This window comes from Haliotis cracherodii, unplaced genomic scaffold (genome assembly GCF_022045235.1).
Source record: "Haliotis cracherodii isolate W230 unplaced genomic scaffold, xgHalCrac1.p SCAF_1, whole genome shotgun sequence".
Classification (NCBI taxonomy): domain Eukaryota; kingdom Metazoa; phylum Mollusca; class Gastropoda; order Lepetellida; family Haliotidae; genus Haliotis; species Haliotis cracherodii.
The window spans coordinates 15,090,401-15,111,582 of NW_027266264.1; the positions used below are offsets into that span (position 1 = coordinate 15,090,401).

A 21,182-nucleotide genomic window follows, 5' to 3' on the forward strand; every position below is an offset into this window, starting at 1 on the left:
AATGTACGTAGAATATAAGGTCCCTTCTCACATGGTTTGTCACATTTTTAGAATTTGGCAAAACATTATTTTGTTGAAACCTTTTGAAAACTGAACTCTTTATACACTACACACCAAAAGTCTTTTACTTTATTTCGCCAAAACACTTCTGCATACTCTGTATTAATATTGTATAATTTGTCTTTGTGTGGTGTGTTCTCTCCTGCTGATGCGCGTTCATTTATTATTTCCCGTGATGCACAGAAACGTTTCTCCTGCTAGTATATTATGTTTCTTTAAGGTTTTTTTATTTTTTCTATCATGTGTCAATCATAAAAAGTGGGTTCTCAAATAAAATATAAAATAATTTACGTGTCTGTCAAAACAAACAATAGTTCAGTCCAAGTGAACATAAATATTAGCTGAAATGTGGGTTCAAGATAGTATAGGCATGAAACATTGACAACCAATTGTCCATTCGGTATAAATAACTGAGTGCGTCATTAGAGAGACGTTATAGTATAGTGGTTAAAATTATGATAATAACGATGGACACATTCGCTGTCGTAGCTTTGTTTGGAAACCAGATCGAATGACACCCTGCCAAAAAGTCTCATTTACAAGAGAAAATGCATGAAAAGATATTTATGGGACGTTCTTCATAAAGATGTGTAGATTGTGACGTCACTACCCAGACGAAGCATTGAATGGACCAAGTGCCTATAACCGCATCTGCATTGCGAAAATAAATTTTATGTGGCAGTAGTGACGGCTGTGTATTTACACATAGGTATAGCCACCTTTCTGGGAACTGTCCCATCCCACTCACAATTTATACAATTAAATTTATAATATTCTCTACTGCCTCATAACAATATTACAATAAATGTGGACCGCCTCTAGACTGTGGTGTAGTAGTAGAGAGTCCACCCGGAGAGCGGAAGGTCCGGTGTTCGATCCCCGGCCGCGTCATACCAGATGACGTCAAAAGATGGTACTTGTTGATACCCTGTCTGACGCTCGGCATTAAGGGGCTAAAACAAGGACTGGTCGGCTAGGTGTCAGTAAACTGTGTCTAAGTAGGGTATTCGTGTTAAACTGCGGCATGTTATCTCAGTGTGCTAGCACTACAAATCGGCATCAGTCCGGACTAGTAGATGCAGCCATACAGACACACACACGTGCATGCACGTCTCTTTACAAGTGCAACAATCTTGGACGCAGCGTTAAACCCCATTTCATTTCACCTACAATAGCATACACAACAAAGACATTGTTTTATCCAAGGATTCATTTCAAAGCAGCCTCAGCAACCTCGGTCGGACAACTGGAATTCCTTGTAGTAAGTGTAGGTGTCCGTTGGCGACGCCCAACTTGAACTTCCTCCGCCGAAGAAGGTGGAGAAGAAGATTCCTTCAATCTCAATGTCATCAGAGTTCCGGAAAACCAAATCCTTAACCTGCAATACCTCTGTTCTGTTAAACCTGACCGTCAAAGCCCCATTTTCTGAACCAACCGAGTTCAGCTTGACTGTCTGACTGATTCTCTGCCATTGCCCTGTCTTAAACACCCATGTTCTACCAATGTCATTTCCATAATCATAATTACAATGGACTTCGTTTCTGTCGCAGAAATCGCTCTTCTGATTGTCAGGAATGTAGGCGTACACGACACCATCACCCCCCGAGCGCCACATGTATCGAGTGGAGAAACATTCGTCTGCGTTTCTTCCTCCGGAACACTCCTGGCTCCCTCCCCAAAGACCAGGCAGCTTACCTCCTTTTACGAAATCGAAATTTTCCGCGAAGTAGATCTTGTAGTCCAAGGTAAGACAGGTTCGAGGAGAGATGGGTCGGGAGTAAAACTGAGCTCCCCTGTAATCACCGGATCCGGAATAGGAACCTTCCTTGTAGAAGATTCTCAAGACTTTATTCGAGGAACTGCCATCGGGATCGTCAACGAGGGCCATCGACTCATCCCCAAAGTCATGGTCACCGTCCAACTTCCAGTCATCCAAGAAACTAGATGTTTGGAAACTGTTTTGCTTCCACAAAGTTGTACTGGTAACTAAAACGAAAAACGTGAAACCATTTAATATGCAGTACATTAAGACAACTGTATTTATAAATATTTACTGTGTAAAAGGTGTTTCCCTTAATTGTTGGAAACAACACAACAGTTTCACTGGCCATGCTGGATGTCTTGCAAAACATATGTGTTGCGGTTCCCCAAACCACTGGTTGGCTCTTTTCAGAGAAAATAACTGTATGCCTTAAAGCAGTGAGTAGAGAAATATTACCTCCAATGAATTTTCAAAATGCTCACAAACTTCAGAAAGAATTAACTATCAAGACCAGCCATTTTGTTCGTTTGTGTTATTGCGGTTCATGGAGTTTTAGGCATGAAGTGCTTACATATCTTGTATTTACCTACTGTGATTTTGTCAGCGACAGAATATTTAAGTCGTTCCTTGAAACATACAAAATGACATTCTGATATAGTCTAATAGGAACAGTCAAACGATATTATATTTTAAACATCCAGTGAATACTTTTTACAGTACAAACTTATCTGAAGCCAAAATATCCTTTTCCAGCATATACTGAAACAACTGTACCAACCCCAAGGTAAAATGTCAGTCCTCTACCATCATAGAGTATCAAACTAGTAAAATCGTAAAATAAAATACAACCTCACCTGTTGAACTTGTAATGTCCCCCGTTGTGATATTGCTGAAATATTGTTAAAAGCGGCGTAAAATCATACTCACTCACTTACCTGTAGAAAGACATAACAACAGGAGAGACCACGCGTACCACATGGTGTATCTGAAATCGAAACAATTTAAATCAACAGTTGAAATTGATATACAATATATTTGTTGGATCTTATATCAACGTATGTTCATCGGGATTCCTAAAATGGTCGTAAGAGTCGACTAAAATGGATCAAATGGTCCTGCTCGGTGGCGTCACTATTGTGTGATTAGACACTGACACTGGTTTGCCTGGTCCTGCCTCAACTATGTACAGGCTGATGTGATATAGCTGGAATATTGCTGAGTACCGAGTTCAACAATATTCATTTAGTCATTCAAGATCAAGATTTGTATAAGCATAAAAGGTGTCCGGTCAATATACATGTAGTTAAAAGGTCAATGATAAGCATGTTCACGCATGCATAATGATAATGCAATTTGAATACACATATTAGTGTATTAAAATACTCATTGCTTGTTTCCTTAATTCCAATGCATTTCCTTAAGAATAACGCTAAATTGGTATGTACAGAGTGCAACTGAGAGCTTATAAGTCATTATCAAGTAATGATTCATTATTGTTAACACAAATATATATGTCAATATAAATTTTCCATAAAACAGTATATTCTTTACATGCAAAAGAATATGACACTCATCATCAACTCACGGACTTGCATAATGGAAGTAAATGTTTAGGAATGGGTTAAGACGTTAATGACGTTAATGACGTTAAGAAAACCCAGTACTTCGGAACCATATAAAATCATTGGTTGAATTGGTGAATCGAAATATACCTTATATGGCACCGGCTCTTATAGGAATAACGTTGACAATAATCATAGTAGTACTTTGTTACATTTTATAACTAAATTTAATATCATTTTTGCAAATTTAATGTATGACAAAAAGTAACTCCAAGGTATTTATACTCATTTGGAAAAGTAACAGAAAAGCCTTTATATGACCATTTTTCAATTTTAGATACACGACCACCGCTTCTTTATACAACAATATTAATTTTATCCAAATAGACATGTAACTTCCATTCATCAGAATATATTTCCAAAATGTTTATTTGGAGATCAACTGTAGTATTTGCCACAACTATAACATCTTCTGAAAACAAAAGCCTTAATATTTGTAGTATATCAGGATATAACTGAAAAACCAAAATGTTTTCATATCTGCCTCTTTCCAAAGACAACTAATTGATAAAAATTAAAATTAAAAAAAACAGTGGGCTTAAGATACAACCTTGCTTTACGCCTATATATTCACTTAACTCTCCATTGTAACGCACGCATGCTTTAACCCTCCCTAAATTCATTTTAATTTAGCAATTCCCAACATTATCCACTGTGGTACATGGAGCATGGAATATATAAATGCACGCATTGCGGATAATTGGATCATATTTTAAGCGAACTTACCTTCACGACTCCTGCTTGCAATACCTCAATGACCACACATGGACGCACAAGCCTTCAAATTACGTCAAAGTTGCGATTGAGAACGTTTTATACACTATTCAATTATTGACCATGCAACACGTGGTGGAAAATTACAGGCTATTAACTGGGGATTTATGAATATGAAAGCTTTCATTTATTATACAATCTAAAAAACAGATTGGTGGATGAACAAATAACTGAAACAGCCGTGCGTTTTTTAACAGTAATTAAATCATTCAACAGCTGTGATTTAGTGCTACACGAATCAAGGTCTTAGGGTCAAGGTAATTATCTAAATTATCGTTTGCCTCTTTTCCCCCATGGTGTTTTTTTTCTAAAGTAACATCTATTCCACGCTCTAACTGTCCACTCTGTCAAGTGTATGAACCCTTCCTTATATCTGTTGTACAATCTACAGTGACCAGATTGGTTGTGACCAATAATATTATGTAATTATTTGTCAACATAATCCCCTACGAGGTCCACACTTTCGAGGCCCAACGTTCCAGGAGTGCCCGGATCCTCTTGGTGGCATTAATCATCCAGCTGAAATGACGTCATCATTTGCATTATGCTTGCCAGACAGTTCTTTCTTCAAGTTGCGGGTAGATAGAAATCTGACATACCAAATCTGGTGAGTACGGGTCACCAAAAATATGACAGTTTCTTGGGGAGGGTCATAAAAAAGATTACACATATTTGGGAAGGGTCTTGAAGAAATGGACATTTAAGAAAAAAAGTAAAGTTCTTTTGCACTGATGACCAGTCCCCAGAATATGATAAGGCCAACGTGGATCTTCTAAATCCGTAATTTGATTGGAATCATATTGAAATCTCTGTCTCAAAAAACAGAAACAGAGGTTAATCAAAATGGAAGCTTCATATAATAAAAACAGATGCGCTCACGAGTACCAGCAGCATCATGAACACAACTGTAAACATACCATGAATTTGTTTCGACCTGACTAACTGATAGTTAACTTGAAATATGAGTACATTTTTTTAATATATGTAGAGATGGACAGCTGGGGCATGTCTCTATCGTAAAGGAAATCGAATCATGACAGTTTGTGTTGGACACAGCTGCACAACAAAATCCAGCCATCGCAGTCGTTGGTTGATGTCAACTGTGTGATGGTGGAGAGACGTTTATCGGCGTTTAGGTTGCAGCTGTTTTGGTTTTCAGCATCCACGTGTACAAGTAATGGTCGTTAATCAAATCCAGATCTATATTTCAAGTTGTTTATTTCTCATATAATTAACCAATGGCCAAAAATGATAGTAGATTCCTTACCAAGTCAAGTATATCTGAATATAACTGTTGTTGATGTCTTGTTATAATTCAGAGCTGTTTGTAAATTGTACCTTCTTTATTTCAAGCAGTTACTCACATTTCGTTGGATATATTAATAAATAACTAGGAATGATAAACTTTTCGTAGTTCTGTATATTGTCGACAGTCAAACAAGGAATGATATTTATCTTCAACTGCGAAAGTGAATGCATTTCAATCAGCAATGACATTTTCCATTATAACGAAGCTGTTAAATGTTCAGCTGATGCTTAGACATTGTAATCTACACAGACTGTGTACGTTATAGGGTATTTTTCTGGTCTTTCGCTATGTTGCATATATATTCTATCTTTACATTAAATTACATCTACATCTATTTATAAAATCTTGTGTATTGAGAATCATGTTTGTCGTAGCAATAAACGACCGTGAGATACCCAGTTTTTGCTAAAATTTACAGGTCTTTGGATAACGATGCTAGTCAGACCAATCTCAAATATTATGAGATTGGGGATGGCGGTTGGGATGTGGTGTGTGTGATGTTGGTGGTGGTGGCGGGGGTGGGGGGCGTTGTTATAGTTTTTTTCTTTTAAGCACTTCAAGACGTGCAATTATTTCCCCCTAAAAGACAACATCCATCACGTCCAGTGAAAGATGTTTTGAGGTCAATCTGTTTGTAAATATGCAATATATTCCAGCTAACCTCAACTATTCTCTGTAACCTCAACTAACGGAATCATATAACAAATATTAAAGATTCAATTTGTAGCACCTGAGATTAAATTTGCATTCTCGAAGTAAGACATTTGTCACCTTGACAGGGACATTTTAATATCGGATTTAATATATGTATTTCACATGATAATAATATATTGTAGAGAATATGCCAAAAATTATCTGTCCAAATTATCGTAAATTCGTAAAATCCTAGCATGGAAAACACGTAGTAAAATATACCTGTTTTGTCATTATATGCTACAGTAATAAACAAATCACTATAGTAACATCCATTAGACACCCCAACTGTCAGTACCAGGATCAAGCCACTGATGACGTTGCCTTTTAGTCACGCGCGCACTAACGCACACGGCTATGGGATTTGGTGTGTGTGTGGTGGTGGGGGAGGGGGTATATGTTTTTCTTTTAAGCACTTCAAGACGTGCAATTAATTTCCCCTAACAGACAACCTTATTTTAACAATATCCATAATGTCCACTAAACAATGTTTTGAGGCCAATCTGATTGTAAATATGCAATATATTCCAGCTAATCTATAACCCCAACCAACGGAATCATATAGCAAATATTTAAGATTCCATTTGTAGCACCTAAGATTAAATATGCATTCTTGAAGTAATACTGTAGCCCCCATTTGTCACCTAGACAGGGACAATTTAATATCGGATTAAATATAATATAATGTATTTCATATGATATATTAAAGAGAATATGCCAAAAATATCTGTCTAAATTATCGTAAATTCGAAAAATCCCAGCAAGGTAAACACGTAGTAAAATGTACCTTCTTTTTTTATTATATTCTACAGTAATAAAAAAAATCACTATAGTAACATCTATCAGACACCCTAAATGTCAGTACCAGGATCACCCTACAACGTGGCAAGTTGCTTTTTAGCCACGCGCGCACTAACGCACACGGCTATGATGCATGTTTTTCCTCATGAAGACGTTTTTTTCTATTTCAAAATATGCACTCGTATTCATGCACAACGGTCGTGTTTAGGCAACAACTCAAGCGATAATTCATGTGTCTAGTGGCTAGTGTCTCATTGGCTATTGGTCACGTGGGCACTTCCATGACATAAAACAAGATGACAAAACTGTAAACAATAACATGATCAAGATACAACTTACAACCACAGCTATGTCGCCAGACTAAATGAATGTCCACGAGAATCCTTCAATGTTAAACTATTAACATGCCACAAACTACCTTCATTTTAATGCCATAAGCATGTTCACATGAAACCGGATGTTCGTGATTGGCAGAGTTATGACAAACGCAATGTGTCAATGTGCCATTTCGCAGCAAACGCTTAAAACTGTCAAGAATGTATAACAGTTGCTACATTAAAGAGAAGACAGATATGTTCTCAAGTGTCAAGTCTCGGCGTTCTGGCATTTCCCTTGACACGGCGCAATGTTCAACTTTTTTACCTGACCACGAAACCAACTTTTGTGCTCATGGCAAGTAACCTACTTTCAGAGCTCCAGGGTGTATGCATGGTGCAAGTCCATCTTTAGTTGATGGTTGGAGGTTTATGTGATAATCTTTTACCCGCCGGATGAGTAAAGGGCTTTGTTTACCTTTGTCCTGTGGAACACGATATTTCTCAATGCGCTGTGAACGGTTGATGAGAACACACGATACAATGGTCATTGTTATGTTCTACTTTCACGCTTGATGTTGGGACACTGACAGTATCAGCTTTAAGGACACCGGTTTATCACACAGACACAGTATTACTTTGTGGATTTTTTTCCAATATGTCCATGACAATGGAGCCAGAAAAGCCCTACTATGAGCCAACAATCAGACTGTGTTTCAAAGCCACCATGTATGCCCGCGTGGCCGTGTGTGTTCTTGGCGTGGCCATTTTATGCCATCTGGTCAGTACAGGGTCATCGTACTGGATAGCCGGGGAGCTCGGTGGTCAGGTGGTGTGGCACGAAGGTCTGTGGCAGAGCTGCTACATCAAGCCGTTGGACACGTGGGTGTGTGTGTCGTATGTGCTTGACCATCATATCAACACTGTACCAGGTACGCTACACTTAAGACCACTCATTTATTCTGATCCTTAGTTATATAACGAGTATTATTCAAAGAACATGGGTGAGTGTGAGTGAGTTGGGTTTGACGCCGCTTTTAACATTATTCCAGTTATATCACGGCGTGTCAGCTTAATGTGGGAGGAATGCCCCATGTGATGCAGGTTTCAGACATTTACCACGAGCACGGCTATGGTGCTGACAAACCAAAAAACATAATTTGGGCAAACCGGGACTCGAACCAACAATCATAGGTTTCTAGCGTGCCCAAGGGATGCAACTCCGCACAGCGAATGGCGGCGCCTTAGACAACTGGGCCACCCGTGCCCCCTCAAAGGACATGATATGGTAAGAGCCCTTTGTTGGCCCGTGGGATCTGCATACTGTAAGAAATGATCAAGTGGTAAGTAACGTTAGCTGTTTATATGAATGACGGTTTTCTGATATTTAACCTGAGCAAGGCTATGATCCAAGTTTATTTTCTGTGGAGAAAATTGACAGAATTAGCATATTTTAAAATCATCACGTACTTGTTTATAGCTAGATTTGTTCTTGTCCCTTTTCGCTTATTATAGACGTACTTCTGTCTTTGTAATATCAAAAGCCCAAAACTTGCCAGCGTAAGAAGGAGAAGGCTATTGGTCAGTCATATGAACATGTTCCATAATTGAAATAACATCCTTTCTCCTGCAACTTTAAAAGGACGAGGTACGATTACGGCAACAGGAAATGTCAAGTTTTGAAGTCGCGGAAAACACTGAAATATTGGCATGAAATATAGCTTGTGTTAAAATGGCAGACAACTAGCCTTACATATCTATGGCTAGACTAAGTGTCAAATACTTGCTCATGTTCAAATATTAGAAAAGCGCTAACTGAAAACCCATAAAATCAGTCGTTTTCACACATTTTAGCCTTACCTATCAGTGTTGTTATAAGTTGTAAACATGCAATACCTAACATAATAAACAAATGTCTACTTCTCACACATAAGGAGACATTTGATCACTTTCATAAAAGCATGTAAAGGTTTTCACTTTTCTCAGATCATGCATATCTCGTGGGTCTAAAACGGGACCTTATCATATCTTGTCCTTTCACAACTCAAGTACCCCTTATTATAATGGATTTATATGATTAAGATTCAGATATGAAAATGTGCATGTGTATTTGTATGATTGTATTATATATGTGTGATTCATAAACCGTTTACTATAAGGTACTGCATACCTTCATGTAAATTGTCGAAAAAAATAACGAATGTCATTTCAAATCGAATAGTGAACATTAAATAGTGTTACCATGTGATTCACTGCATATATCGTTTTGATATGCCCCCATTCCCACATTGGATTCAATGTCACCGATACATACAGCTTTGCTGCCTCTAATCACTGTGATGTTGTATTTGGGAGGTTTTTTTAACGATAGTGTATGCATGTGATCATCTTTGTCCCAGTAGGATTTGGGCTTGTTCATTACACTCCTGAGCTTTCGGTTGGTTGGTTTGTTGTTTAACGCCGCACTCAGCAATATTCCAGCTATATGACGGCGGTCTGTAAATAATCGAGTCTGGACCAGACAATCCAGTGATTGATATCATGAGCCTCGATCCACGCAATTGGGATCAATGACATGGATCAACCAAGTAAACGAGCCTGACCACCCGATCCCGTTAGTCGCCTTTTACGACACGCATAGTCGCCCTTTACGGCAAGCATGGGTTGCTGAAGACCTATTCTACCCCGGGATCTTCACGGGTCCCTTACTGAGCGATATGGCAGCTACATGTGAAACTGAGACATCGTATTGTTGGGATAACGATTTAATAGTCTGATCTTAGTTCCCCGTTAAGTAAAGATAGCAGAATCTCTGCTGATATAATTGAATATATACTGAACCGCAAAAGAAACGTCACCATGGATAGATATAAGAGAAACCTTATTTGTCCAAACACTGTAAACATACTTAAAAAAATGAAACTTGGAAAACTGATCATCAAGGTTACAATTAAAATGTCAAATGTTCTTAAAGTGAAACACAACACTTGTCTCTGAGAAAATGGCATCACAAGTTAGTATCTCGTGTGTCCGCCATGTGCATTGATGACTACCGTGCAACGTCGATACATGGAATGGATGAGGCGGTTGATGAAGCCCATAGGCACTCTTGACGCAGTTCATCTGCAGTTGTCGGCCTTGGTCGGACGTCATTCAGCCATCTTTGAATCTCGTCCCACAGGAAGTCTCTTGTTGCTCTCCCAATGTGGGCACGGTCGTTATCATGCTGAAACTCGTGATAGCGGTGACGTGCCAAATGAGGTATGGCGTGTGGTCTCAAGACTTGAACAATGTACCGAGCTGCTGTGACACCATTGCCTCTCCCTGGACCGATGTCCTGGAAGACCACAAGGCTGACCCTCTGTGCAAGACCAATTCCACCCCACACCATGATGCTCGGACCACCTCACGAGTCTCTTTCAACAGCACAAACATCCGAATAACGTTCTCCACGGCGTCTCCAGACTTGCTCTCTGCCATCTGCTGTTGATGTAACGGCTCTCGTATGTGACGGGGACTCTTCTTCACTGCTGGTGGCGCCAATGCAGGTGCTGTGTTGCCCTCTGAAGACGGTCCCGGTGATGACGCGGTGTCAGAATGGGTCCTCGGTGTAGCCTGTGCCAATGGAGGTGTCTGTTCGTCAATCGTCGACGCACGGTGTCCGCACCAATGTGTTGCTGGTGTGTCCCCATGGTCTGTCGAGCAGTTTCCGCAGCAGTAACAAAGAGATCTTGAAGATGCTGTCGCACAATCTGACGATCCTGACGTCGGGTAGTGACCCTTGGTCTTCCACTTTCACTCATCTGTAGTGTTGGTGGTCTGGTACCGTTGCTGGAGCCTGTATATGGTCCTTACGTGGACTTGAAATGCATGGGCTACTTGCCGGACGGTGTGTCCTGCTTACGATCATCCAAGGGCTCGGTGTCGCTGATTTCTTGTCAATCTTGGCATGTGGTAGCAATTCAATAACGAATGAATGTTATCCGATCTGGGTGCATTCCTATAGGGCAATAAATGGGGGAACGCATGTGCATTTCAATCTAAACGGAACCCACGTGCATCGTGTTACAATGGCCGTTGCCGTGATGCGTTTGGGCGATAGGTTTTATTGTCATCTGCTTTGTTTTTTTTAATAATCAAATTTCCTTTTTCCGGACAAGGTAATGTTACATTTTACATTTGACAAAAATTACCCAGATATTTAAATGACAACTTTTCATGCAATGTTACTTGGGGTGACGTTTCTTTTGCGGTTCAGTATATCATCTGAGAAAACAGTTAAGAGGTAAGCGTCACGCCATATTTTCATATTTCCTGAACGTCCTCGCATATATAATTTTCATAAATGTCTGTGATATTTCCGACGCTGTAAAGAACCATGCATGTGATGTTAGAGGGCCATGCATACTGGTTCATATCATTTGAAAATAATAAATTAGATGTAAAGATCCGCGTGACGGACAAATGGAAGACAAGTAAAAACACATGGTACACAAACATGTCATGAAATACTAGTAGTTATTCCGGTTTGTGTATATTAATTTTAGTATGTGGTATTAACACAATGGTTTTCGTCAGAAAATTAATACAGCAAATCCATAATAATTATGAATAAAATGGCTCTTTTGTGTGGAAATAAATAGTTAGCGATGCATAACTTTTTTTGTTGGTGTATATGAATAACGAGTTGTTCATTGGAGCAGGTGTGATAAATTGAGTTCAGGGAGTTAACTAACTTACGACATACCACACTGAGTGTTCCGACAGATAGATTTCCTCTCCGCATTCCGCGATGACACATGTCCTTTTTCATCAATCTTTATCAAAAACTTGACATTAAGCATTGTGTTTATGACTGAATAAACTGTGCATTGCCCATATTAACATTCATATAAACCTCACCACTCACTCACTCACTCACTCACTCACTCCAATATTGTTATTATCAAATTGTACAATAGTTAACAGGGACTTAGCTATAGATATATACAGACACCTCTCGAGTTGCCGTGTGAAGATCAGGGGTTTTGAAGTACCCTTCGAGTTGCCGGGTGAAGATCAGAGGTTGTGAAGTACCCCTCCAGTTGCCGGGTGAAGATCAGAGGTTGTGAAGTACCCCTCGAGTTGCCATGGGTGAAGATCAGAGGTTGTGAAGTACCCCTCCAGTTGCCGTGTGAAGATCAAGTGTTGTGAAGTACCCCTCGAGTTGCCGTGTGAAGATCAGGGGTTGTGAAGTACCCTTCGAGTTGCCGTGTGAAGATCAGAGGTTGTGAAGTACCCCTCCAGTTGCCGTGTGAAGATCAGAGGTTGTGAAGTACCACTCCAGTTGCCGGGTGAAGATCAGGGGTTGTGAAGTACCCTTCGAGTTGCCGTGTGAAGATCAGGGGTTGTGAAGTACCCCTCGAGTTGCCGTGTGAAGATCAGGGGGTGTGAAGTACCCTTCGAGTTGCCGTGTGAAGATCAGGGGTTGTGAAGTACCCCTCGAGTTGCCGTGTGAAGATCAGAGGTTGTGAAGTACCCCTCGAGTTGCCGTGTGAAGATCAGAGGTTGTGAAGTACCCCTCCAGTTGCCGTGTGAAGATCAGGGGTTGTGAAGTACCCCTCCAGTTGCCTTGTGAAGATCAAGTGTTGTGAAGTACCCCTCGACTTGCCGGGTGAAGATGAATGGTTGTGAAGTACCACTCCGGTTGCCGTGTAAAGATCAGAGGTAGTGAAGTACCCCTCCAGTTGCCGTGTGAAGATCAGAGGTTGTGAAGTACCACTCCAGTAGCCGTGTGAAGATCAGGGGTTATGAAGTACCCCTCCAGTTGCCGTGTGAAGATCAGAGGTTGTGAAGTACCCCTCCAGTTGCCGGGTGAAGATCAGGGGTTGTGAAGTACCCCTCGAGTTGCCGTGTGAAGATCAGGGGTTGTGAAGTACCCCTCCAGTTGCCGTGTGAGGATCGTCGGCTGTGAAGTACCCCTCGAGTTGCCGTGTGAAGATCAGAGGTTGTGAAGTACCCCTCCAGTTGCCGGGTGAAGATCAGGGGTTTTGAAGTACCCCTCGAGTTGCCGGGTGAAGATCAGAGGTTATGAAATACCCCTCGAGTTGCCGGGTGAAGATCAATGGTTGTTAAGTACCCCTCGAGTTGCCGTGTGAAGATCAGGGGTTGTGAAGTACCCCTCGAGCTGCTGGGTGAAGATCAAGTGTAGTGAAGTACTCCTCCAGTTGCCGGGTGATTATCAGGGGTTGTGAAGTACCCTTCGAGTTGCCGGGTGAAGATCAGGGGTTGTGAAGTACTCTTCGAGTTGCCGTGTGAAGATCAGGGGTTGTGAAGTACCCTTCAAGTTGCCGTGTGAAGATCAGGGGTTGTGAAGTACCCTTCAAGTTGCCGGGTGAAGATCAGAGGTTGTGAACTACCCTTCCAGTTGCCGTGTGAAGATCAGAGGTTGTGAAGTACCCCTCGAGTTGCCGTGTGAAGATCAGAGGTTGTGAAGTACCTCTCGAGTTGCCTTGTGAAGATCAGAGGTTGTGCAGTACCCTTCGAGTTGCCGGGTGAAGATCAGGTGTTGTGATGTACCCTTCGAGTTGCTGGGTGAAGATCAGAGGCTGTGAAGTACCCCTCGAGTTGCCGGGTGAAGATCAGGGGTTGCGAAGTACCCTTCGAGTTGCCGGGCGAAGATCAGAGGTTGTGAAGTACTTGTTGGTCTGACGTGTGAAGACCAATGGTTGTGAAGTTGCCCCATCGAGTTGCGATGTGAAGATCAATGGTACCCCTCGAGTGAAGTACCCTTCGAGCTGCGGTGTGGAGATCAATGGTCGTGAAGTACTTGTTGATCTCATGTGTGAAGATCAATGGTTGTGAAGTACCCTTCGAGTTGCGGTGTGAAGATCAATGGTCGTGAAGTACTTGTTGATCTGACGTGTGAAGACCAATGGTTGTGAAGTACCCCACGAGTTGCCATGTGAAGATCAAGGGTCGTGAAGTACACATCGAGTTGCCGTGTGACGTGTGACAATAAAGTGGCTATGGATTACTTTCGGGCTATGTCTCTGAATCTGCTTTACTTTGTTTTCACATTTGGAGAAATTTCAACAAAGGAAATGTTTGATGAACGTTATAACACAACCACCCTGGGGGTGCATATTACTCTTAAACGTCAGCTGTCTTATCTCGCGTATCTCACAAGTAAACAATTTAAATCTGCCTCCGGATGTGACACTACCTGCCGGCGAGAAGCCTACCATGTACTGTATTCAAGTAGAGCTAACACGATAGCAGGACAACATACACGTTTAGATGCAACTCATCCTGTCAGGGATTTCTGTGGTCATGGGAACTGAACGTGACTATCTGAGGCCAATAGTTTATGAGCCAATCCCACCATGTTTCGAAGGCTGGCTTGTTGGCGAGTTCTAATCCCAGATTATGATCCTTGGGTTTTCAGCCCCATATCCGTGAACTGGGGTTTCACCAAAGTTGAAGACCTCTAAAACCTACATCATTTTTCGCCATGAGAGCGTGTGTATTTGGATATTGTACTTGTATTATATAAATGTTAGCAATAGTCCAGCAAAATTCCGGCGGGGGACACCCGAAATGGCTTTCACACGTTGTACCGATGTGGGGAGTCTAACCTGAGCCTGCAGCCTGACGAGCGAACGTTTAAACCACTCGGCTACCCCGACGACACGTGTATATGTTCTATGCCTGTAACGTCCGATCATAATCTAGCATAGGTATGTTTGAGAGTAATGAATGTTTAGACCTTCTGTGTTGCAGGTTGGTTCAAGGCCTCCCAGACCATGGCGATATTGGCGATAGTTTCATCCGTCCCCGCGGCCATGACGATGTTGCTGTACACGTTGCTGCCGACACTAGGGGGGAGGAAGGTCGCCTCTGTCCTCTCCGTCGTTCTTTGTATAACGTCAGGTAAAGTCCATAATACCGTGTACCGCCAATTGTTAATGTTGTGAGGGTTGTTAGGTGGCCAAGTGGTTACGGCGTTGCTCGTCACGCTGAAGACCCGGGTTCGATTCCTCAACATGGGTACAATGTGTGAAAGCCATTTCTGGTGACCCGCAGCCATGATATGGCTGGATTATTGTTAAATGCGGCCTAAGACCATGTTCGATTGATGAAGTTGTATGGCATTATAACGAGAACAGCATTTTAAGGCGGTTACATTGCGGTGAAAGTTATTATCAAACCTGAAACTGACATTGAAACAAGGCATACTACACGAGGAAGCATACTTGACTTTTTTATGGGTAGATTAGGAGTAGTTATAAAACAATGTTTATTGTTTCTATATTTTCATTGTGCGGTGTGTACAAGCGTATTTGTCTTTATTTAGTCATACAAACTGTTTTCATCACTTAGAACAAAGACTTAAAGTCATTTTAGTGAGTGAGTGAGTGAGTTGGTTTTAACGCCGCTTTTAACAATATTCAAGTTATATCGCGGCGTGTCAGCTTAATGTGGGAGGAAAGCCCGAAGTGATGCAGGCCTAAGACGTTTACCGCTTCGGTGAAACCCACGAGCAGGGGTATGGTGCTGACAAACCTACAACCTGGATTCGAACCCACAATCATAGGTTTCTGGCGTGCCCAGGGGACGCAACTCTGCACAGCGAATCGCCGCGCCTTAGACGACTGGGCTACCCGTGCCCTCTAAAGGCATTTTAAGTAGCCTGTTGTATATATGTGCTAGGTGTGGGTTCGAGCCTCCGATTCACTCGAATATTAGCCTTTTTCTGTCAGCGCCACACCTGTGACAAGCCTTTGTCACATTTTGGGCATATCTCCAGCATCGTGCTGACTCTGATTTATCTTCCAAAACTGGTTCCGGCTGGAGTTATCGCTTTGTTGAGATCCACACATCGCCGCGGTGCTGACTTAGCGTAAGAAAACTGCCACAGGCTAATTTGCATTTCACTGAACGGACTTATGCAAGTATTTGGGGTCGCTTTACATATTATTTTGCATAATTGTATAGATAGGGTACCACAACTGCGACAGCTACATAGTAAGATATCGCTTTTATAAATCACTGATTATTTTTTTTCACGTATTTCGATTTAAGAAATATATTTGATGATAAATAAAATCTCTGTTTACAGACTCGTGTTGGTATATTTGGTAGCAAAAGACATTCGGGTAGGATTCTCTACATGCGCTGTTCAAAGTGACGTTAAACCAACCTCATACACTCATAGATGATTGTGTTCTATCTGTTTTTGCAGGTGTGTTCGTATTGACTGCCGTCATTGTGTTCGCCACTCTCTACCCCCTCCTTCCCGACCACGCCACACAAGACGTCCATTTTCATTGGTCATTCGGCGTTGATATCACAGCCGCCATCTTGTTCTTCATCCCCCCCGCACTACTCATCGTGGACATGCGCAAATCATTGCTGTGGATCGTCTAAATTATTTCATTGATGAACTTGTTCCATACATATACCAATAAACCATCTCATCTTAATATCAAGTCATTGTTTTGTTGTTTTTTATTTTTACATTTCACAGCTGTAACACATTTTTTTAACAAAGGTATATACTCGGAATTGTTGTGTTCTTCATAATAAAGACGTTGACAATCCATTAATTCTCTTGAAATTGCCTTTCAAAGTCTATTGTTTCACCTATTGCATGTTGCAATACCGAATAATCTGCACTTCATATACGTCTGGTGCCGGTTGTCAGTTCTGTCAAATTGTACTTAATTGGTGTATTGACGTTTTACTATAAGCTGGATTCTCAGCGGCATGGGATAAAACAACCGTTATCCCTATCTTGACAGATCTTTACAGACACGGAAACGGTTTTATGTCGGACTAGTAGATACGCATACTGTACGTGTCCTCGATGTAGAACTCATCTTCCCGAGGCAAGAGTTAACTGACTTTAAAAGTCCAGTTTCCACCCTTGACAAACTAGGCTGGAATTCCTGGGCTCGATCGTAGCGCCACCAGTGGCTATTACGAGTAATGTCCTTTCTATGCCTCTCCTATTGACCAATCAGATTCAACCTCACGTATCACTTGCACTTGCTTCAAACAAAACGGTGGCGCCCAGTCAAGACGATCTGATCGATAATCAAGATCTATATTGTGATCAAACGAGTCTTACATCGCAAGGGTGCATCAAATCACGTGAGCACCTTGTTTAAAAACATGAAAAGATATAGAACATATCTGTTGACAACGAGTTAGCGGTGCACATGCTTTGCAAATCCTGCAGTCGACCGAAATCTGCATGACACTTTACGAACCGGATTTTGATTTCGGTTCGCGATTTTGATTGGACTATGCATAGACTCGTTAGCCCGGACAAAATGTAACTCCGTAATACCAGCCTAGTTCGGCAAGGGTGGAAACTGGACTTTTGTAGTCAGTTAACTCACTTGCCTCGGGAAGATGTGTAGAGCTATGTTACCTGTACATGTGACGTCCTTAAATCCAATTCGGTCAAAGCGACTGTTTCATCAGATGTATATTATTGCGAGTTGATACGTCCGGTTAACCATTTAGAATCCAGTGTTTTCCAAACTCATGATAAAATTATTATTAATGTGTACAAAGCAATATGTTCAAAGGAACATTCTTCACTGATAATGGCAACGAATAAATGTGGATTGTGCGTAGAGTAAAGTGTGAGGATTTGAAATATATCTTCGGAAATTAAATTGGTGACACTTGGAATAACACATCATGAAACCAGTGACAAGTAACCAACGTGGCAGATGCGTATCCTACACAAATACCATTATTATGCCTCAAAGTGAGATTGGCCAATGAGAGATCAGAACTACCAACTCCATATGAGCCCGTATACCGTCAAGACGGTTGTAACTGACCTAATATAATACCGTCTACCGTTGGTCACAGCCATCTTGGATTTTCCAACAACCACCTCACATATTTCACATGAAAATTCTGGTACAGAAATTCGCTCTTCAATACTGTTTTGTGTTTTTATATCATTAATGGTTATTTTCAAGGTCATTAGTTTTAAAAAATCACGATCACGACTTTATTGATAAAGATTATAGTTAAAGATTCGAGAAGGTTTGGCCTCTAAGGTTTGAAGAGTAGTCTCCCTTTGATCCTGTAGCGTCAACGGTTGTAATTGTGAAGTTTTCATTTTGACATGACATGTGCAATAATGGTACCAGATAGTGAAAAAAAAATTCGGCATAAAACATTCGTATATGTCAGGCCCTATTTGTCACTAGTGTGTTTTATATTAATTATGTCACTAACTTTTCTTGCACGTTATCTGACGTGACTTATACAACGCACCTTACATCTGGTCTGCCGGGTATATGTTTGGCTCTGGCACATGCAGTTCCTGCAATTGCTGTAGAGTCAGGTCACATGCCAGTCCTCAATAAAGTGTTTATTTATGGGTGCAGCACATACCATGTCGAACATACATTTCACAGGTTTGAGAAGTGAGTGAATGTTGATTAAATGCTGAATTGTGTGATATGGTTGCAAGTTTTAATTGTTTTGTCTAAACATGCACCACTGGATGTAGTGACCCACGGTCATAGGTGCCTGGCGTGCCCAAGGGACGCAACTCATGCGAATTGCTGTGCCTTAGACGACGTGGTCACCTATAGCGAGGTGCATACATGTGTGTGTGGCTTCTTGTGCTAGCAGTTTAACATGGATATCCCACTCACACAGTATACTAACTCCGAGCCGGACCTCTATCCACTTGACCACAGAGGAGGTCTCCGGGAAGATCTTTATCCACTTGACCACGGAGGCGATCTCCGGGAAGACCTCTATCCACTTGACCACAGAGGCGTTCTCCTGGAAGACCTTTATCCACTTGACCACGGAGGCGATCTCCGGGAAGACCTCTATCCACTTGACCACAGAGGCGTTCTCGGGCGGACCTCTATCAACTTGACCACGGAGGCGATCTCCGGGAAGACCTCTATCCACTGAACCACGGAGGCGGTCTCGGGCGGACCTCTATCCACTTGACCATGGAGGCGGTCTCTGGGAAGACCTCTATCCACTTGACCATGGAGGCGATCTCCTGGAAGACCTTTATCCACTTGACCATGGAGGCGGCCTCCGGGAAGACCTCTAACCACTTGACCACGGAGGCGGTCTCGGGCGGACCTCTATCCACGTGACCACGGAGGCGGTCTCCGGGAAGACCTCTATCCACTTGACCACGGAGGCGTTCTCGGGCGGACCTCTATCCACTTGACCACGGAGGCGTTCTCGGGCGGACCTCTATCCACTTGACCACGGAGGCGGTCTCGGGAGGACCTCTATCCATTTGACCACGGAGGCGGTCTCGGGCGGACCTCTATCCACTTGACCACGCAGGCGGTCTTGGTGTTATAGTAGCCTTGATCGCAAATTTATAAACTTGATCCATGAAATTGTTGACTCGCAAGTGTTATGTAAACCAACGGAAAATAAAAATCTATGAAGCTTTATTTTTTGGCTTTTTGGTAAGTCTAAAGTGGAGTTCGTGTCCCAGAGGCATCGCTATTTCTTGGAACGTCATTGAAGACCAAACAGACGCGTTGTAGAGAGTGGTCGGGGTTGACGACGTCGGGTAGATACTCTGTGATAGCTCGACAACCCAGCTGGTTATACATAAGCTCAATGGGGCACGTCGCTATGCAGAGTTCAAATGCCGGTTCTGAGTTTGTCAGCACCATATCCCTGCTCGTGGGTTTCTCCAAAGTGGTAATTTCGTCACGATTTGGCTGAAATATTGCCGATGTGACGTTAAACGTTAACTCACTCACTCCAAAGTGGTAAACGTCTGAGACCTGCATCACTTCGGGCGTTTCTTCCACATTAAGCTGGCACATAGAGAATCTCACCCGAGTGTCTTTTGATATCAAATATATCAACACGAGTTGATAAAAGTGGAAAAATTCCGAGGCTTTTATCAACGAGAAGGTAGGTACAGGAAGACCAATGTGAGATGGCTTATAGAAGGTAGGTACAGGAAGACCAATGTGAGGTGGCTTATAGAAGGTAGGTACAGGAACACTAACGTTAGACGGCTTATAGAAGGTAGGTACAGGAACACCAATGTGAGATGGCTTATAGAAGGTAGGTACAGGAAGACTAATGTGAGATGGCTTATAGAAGGTAGGTACAGGAAGACCAATGTGAGATGGCTTATAGAAGGTAGGTACAGGAAGCCCAACGTGAGACGGCTTATAGAAGGTAGGTACAGGAAGGCCAATGTGAGATGGCTTATAGAAGGTAGGTACCTTGAAGCCCAATGTGAGATGGCTTATAGAAGGTAGGTACAGGAAGCCCAATGTGAGATGGCTTATAGAAGGTAGGTACAGGAAGACCAACGTGAGACGGCTTATAGAAGGTAGGTACAGGAAGACCAATGTGAGATGGCTTATAGAAGATAGGTACAGGAAGACCAATGTGAGATGGCTTATAGAAGGTAGGTACAGGAAGACCAATGTGAGGTGGCTTATAGGAGGTAGGTACAGGAAGCCCAATGTGAGATGGCTTATAGAAGGTAGGTACAGGAAGACCAATGTGAGATGGCTTTATAGAAGGCAGGTACAGGAACACCAATGTGAGGTGGCTTATAGAAGGTAGGTACAGGAAGCCCAATGTGAGATGGCTTATAGAAGGTAGGTACAGGAAGACCAATGTGAGGTGGCTTATAGAAGGTAGGTACAGGAAGCCCAATGTGAGATGGCTTATAGAAGGTAGGTACAGGAACACCAACATGAGACGGCTTATAGAAAGTAGGTACAGGAAGACCAATGTGAGATGGCTTATAGAAGGTAGGTACAGGAAGACCAACGTGAGACGGCTTATAGAAGGTACATACAGGAGTCCGCATTTGCAGC

At 42.0% G+C, this 21,182-nt stretch overlaps 2 protein-coding genes across 2 annotated transcripts; one reads left to right on the forward strand and one right to left on the reverse strand.

Moving 5' to 3' along the window:
* Positions 1 to 1,252: 1,252 nt before the first annotated feature.
* LOC139460602 (uncharacterized) lies at positions 1,253 to 4,240 on the reverse strand. Its single transcript, XM_071242071.1, has 3 exons — positions 4,171 to 4,240; positions 2,758 to 2,807; positions 1,253 to 2,046 (listed from the first exon to the last, which is right to left on the reverse strand). The coding sequence occupies exons 2-3, from the start codon at positions 2,798 to 2,800 to the stop codon at positions 1,286 to 1,288; spliced, it is 804 nt and encodes a 267-aa protein (XP_071098172.1). The 5' UTR covers positions 2,801 to 2,807; positions 4,171 to 4,240; the 3' UTR covers positions 1,253 to 1,285.
* A 3,574-nt stretch (positions 4,241 to 7,814) lies between these two features.
* On the forward strand, positions 7,815 to 16,780 carry LOC139460611 (uncharacterized). The gene is made up of 3 exons (XM_071242082.1): positions 7,815 to 8,267; positions 15,097 to 15,246; positions 16,559 to 16,780. Exons 1-3 carry the CDS (start codon positions 7,994 to 7,996, stop codon positions 16,741 to 16,743), a joined length of 609 nt encoding a protein of 202 aa, XP_071098183.1. The 5' UTR covers positions 7,815 to 7,993; the 3' UTR covers positions 16,744 to 16,780.
* The last annotated feature ends 4,402 nt before the right edge of the window (positions 16,781 to 21,182 follow it).

What these genes read in the sequence shown, in the direction of transcription:
- LOC139460602 (XM_071242071.1), bottom strand. Translation starts at nt 2,800, where the DNA reads ATGTGGTACGCGTGGTCTCTCCTGTTGTTATGTCTTTCTACAG. An exon ending in GTTGTTATGTCTTTCTACAG is followed by an intron (nt 2,047 to 2,757) that starts GTAAGTGAGTGA and finishes TTTTCGTTTTAG; the next exon opens with TTACCAGTACAACTTTGTGG.
- LOC139460611 (XM_071242082.1), top strand. Translation starts at nt 7,994, where the DNA reads ATGTCCATGACAATGGAGCCAGAAAAGCCCTACTATGAGCCAACAATC. An exon ending in TCATATCAACACTGTACCAG is followed by an intron (nt 8,268 to 15,096) that starts GTACGCTACACT and finishes TCTGTGTTGCAG; the next exon opens with GTTGGTTCAAGGCCTCCCAG. An exon ending in CGTTCTTTGTATAACGTCAG is followed by an intron (nt 15,247 to 16,558) that starts GTAAAGTCCATA and finishes CTGTTTTTGCAG; the next exon opens with GTGTGTTCGTATTGACTGCC.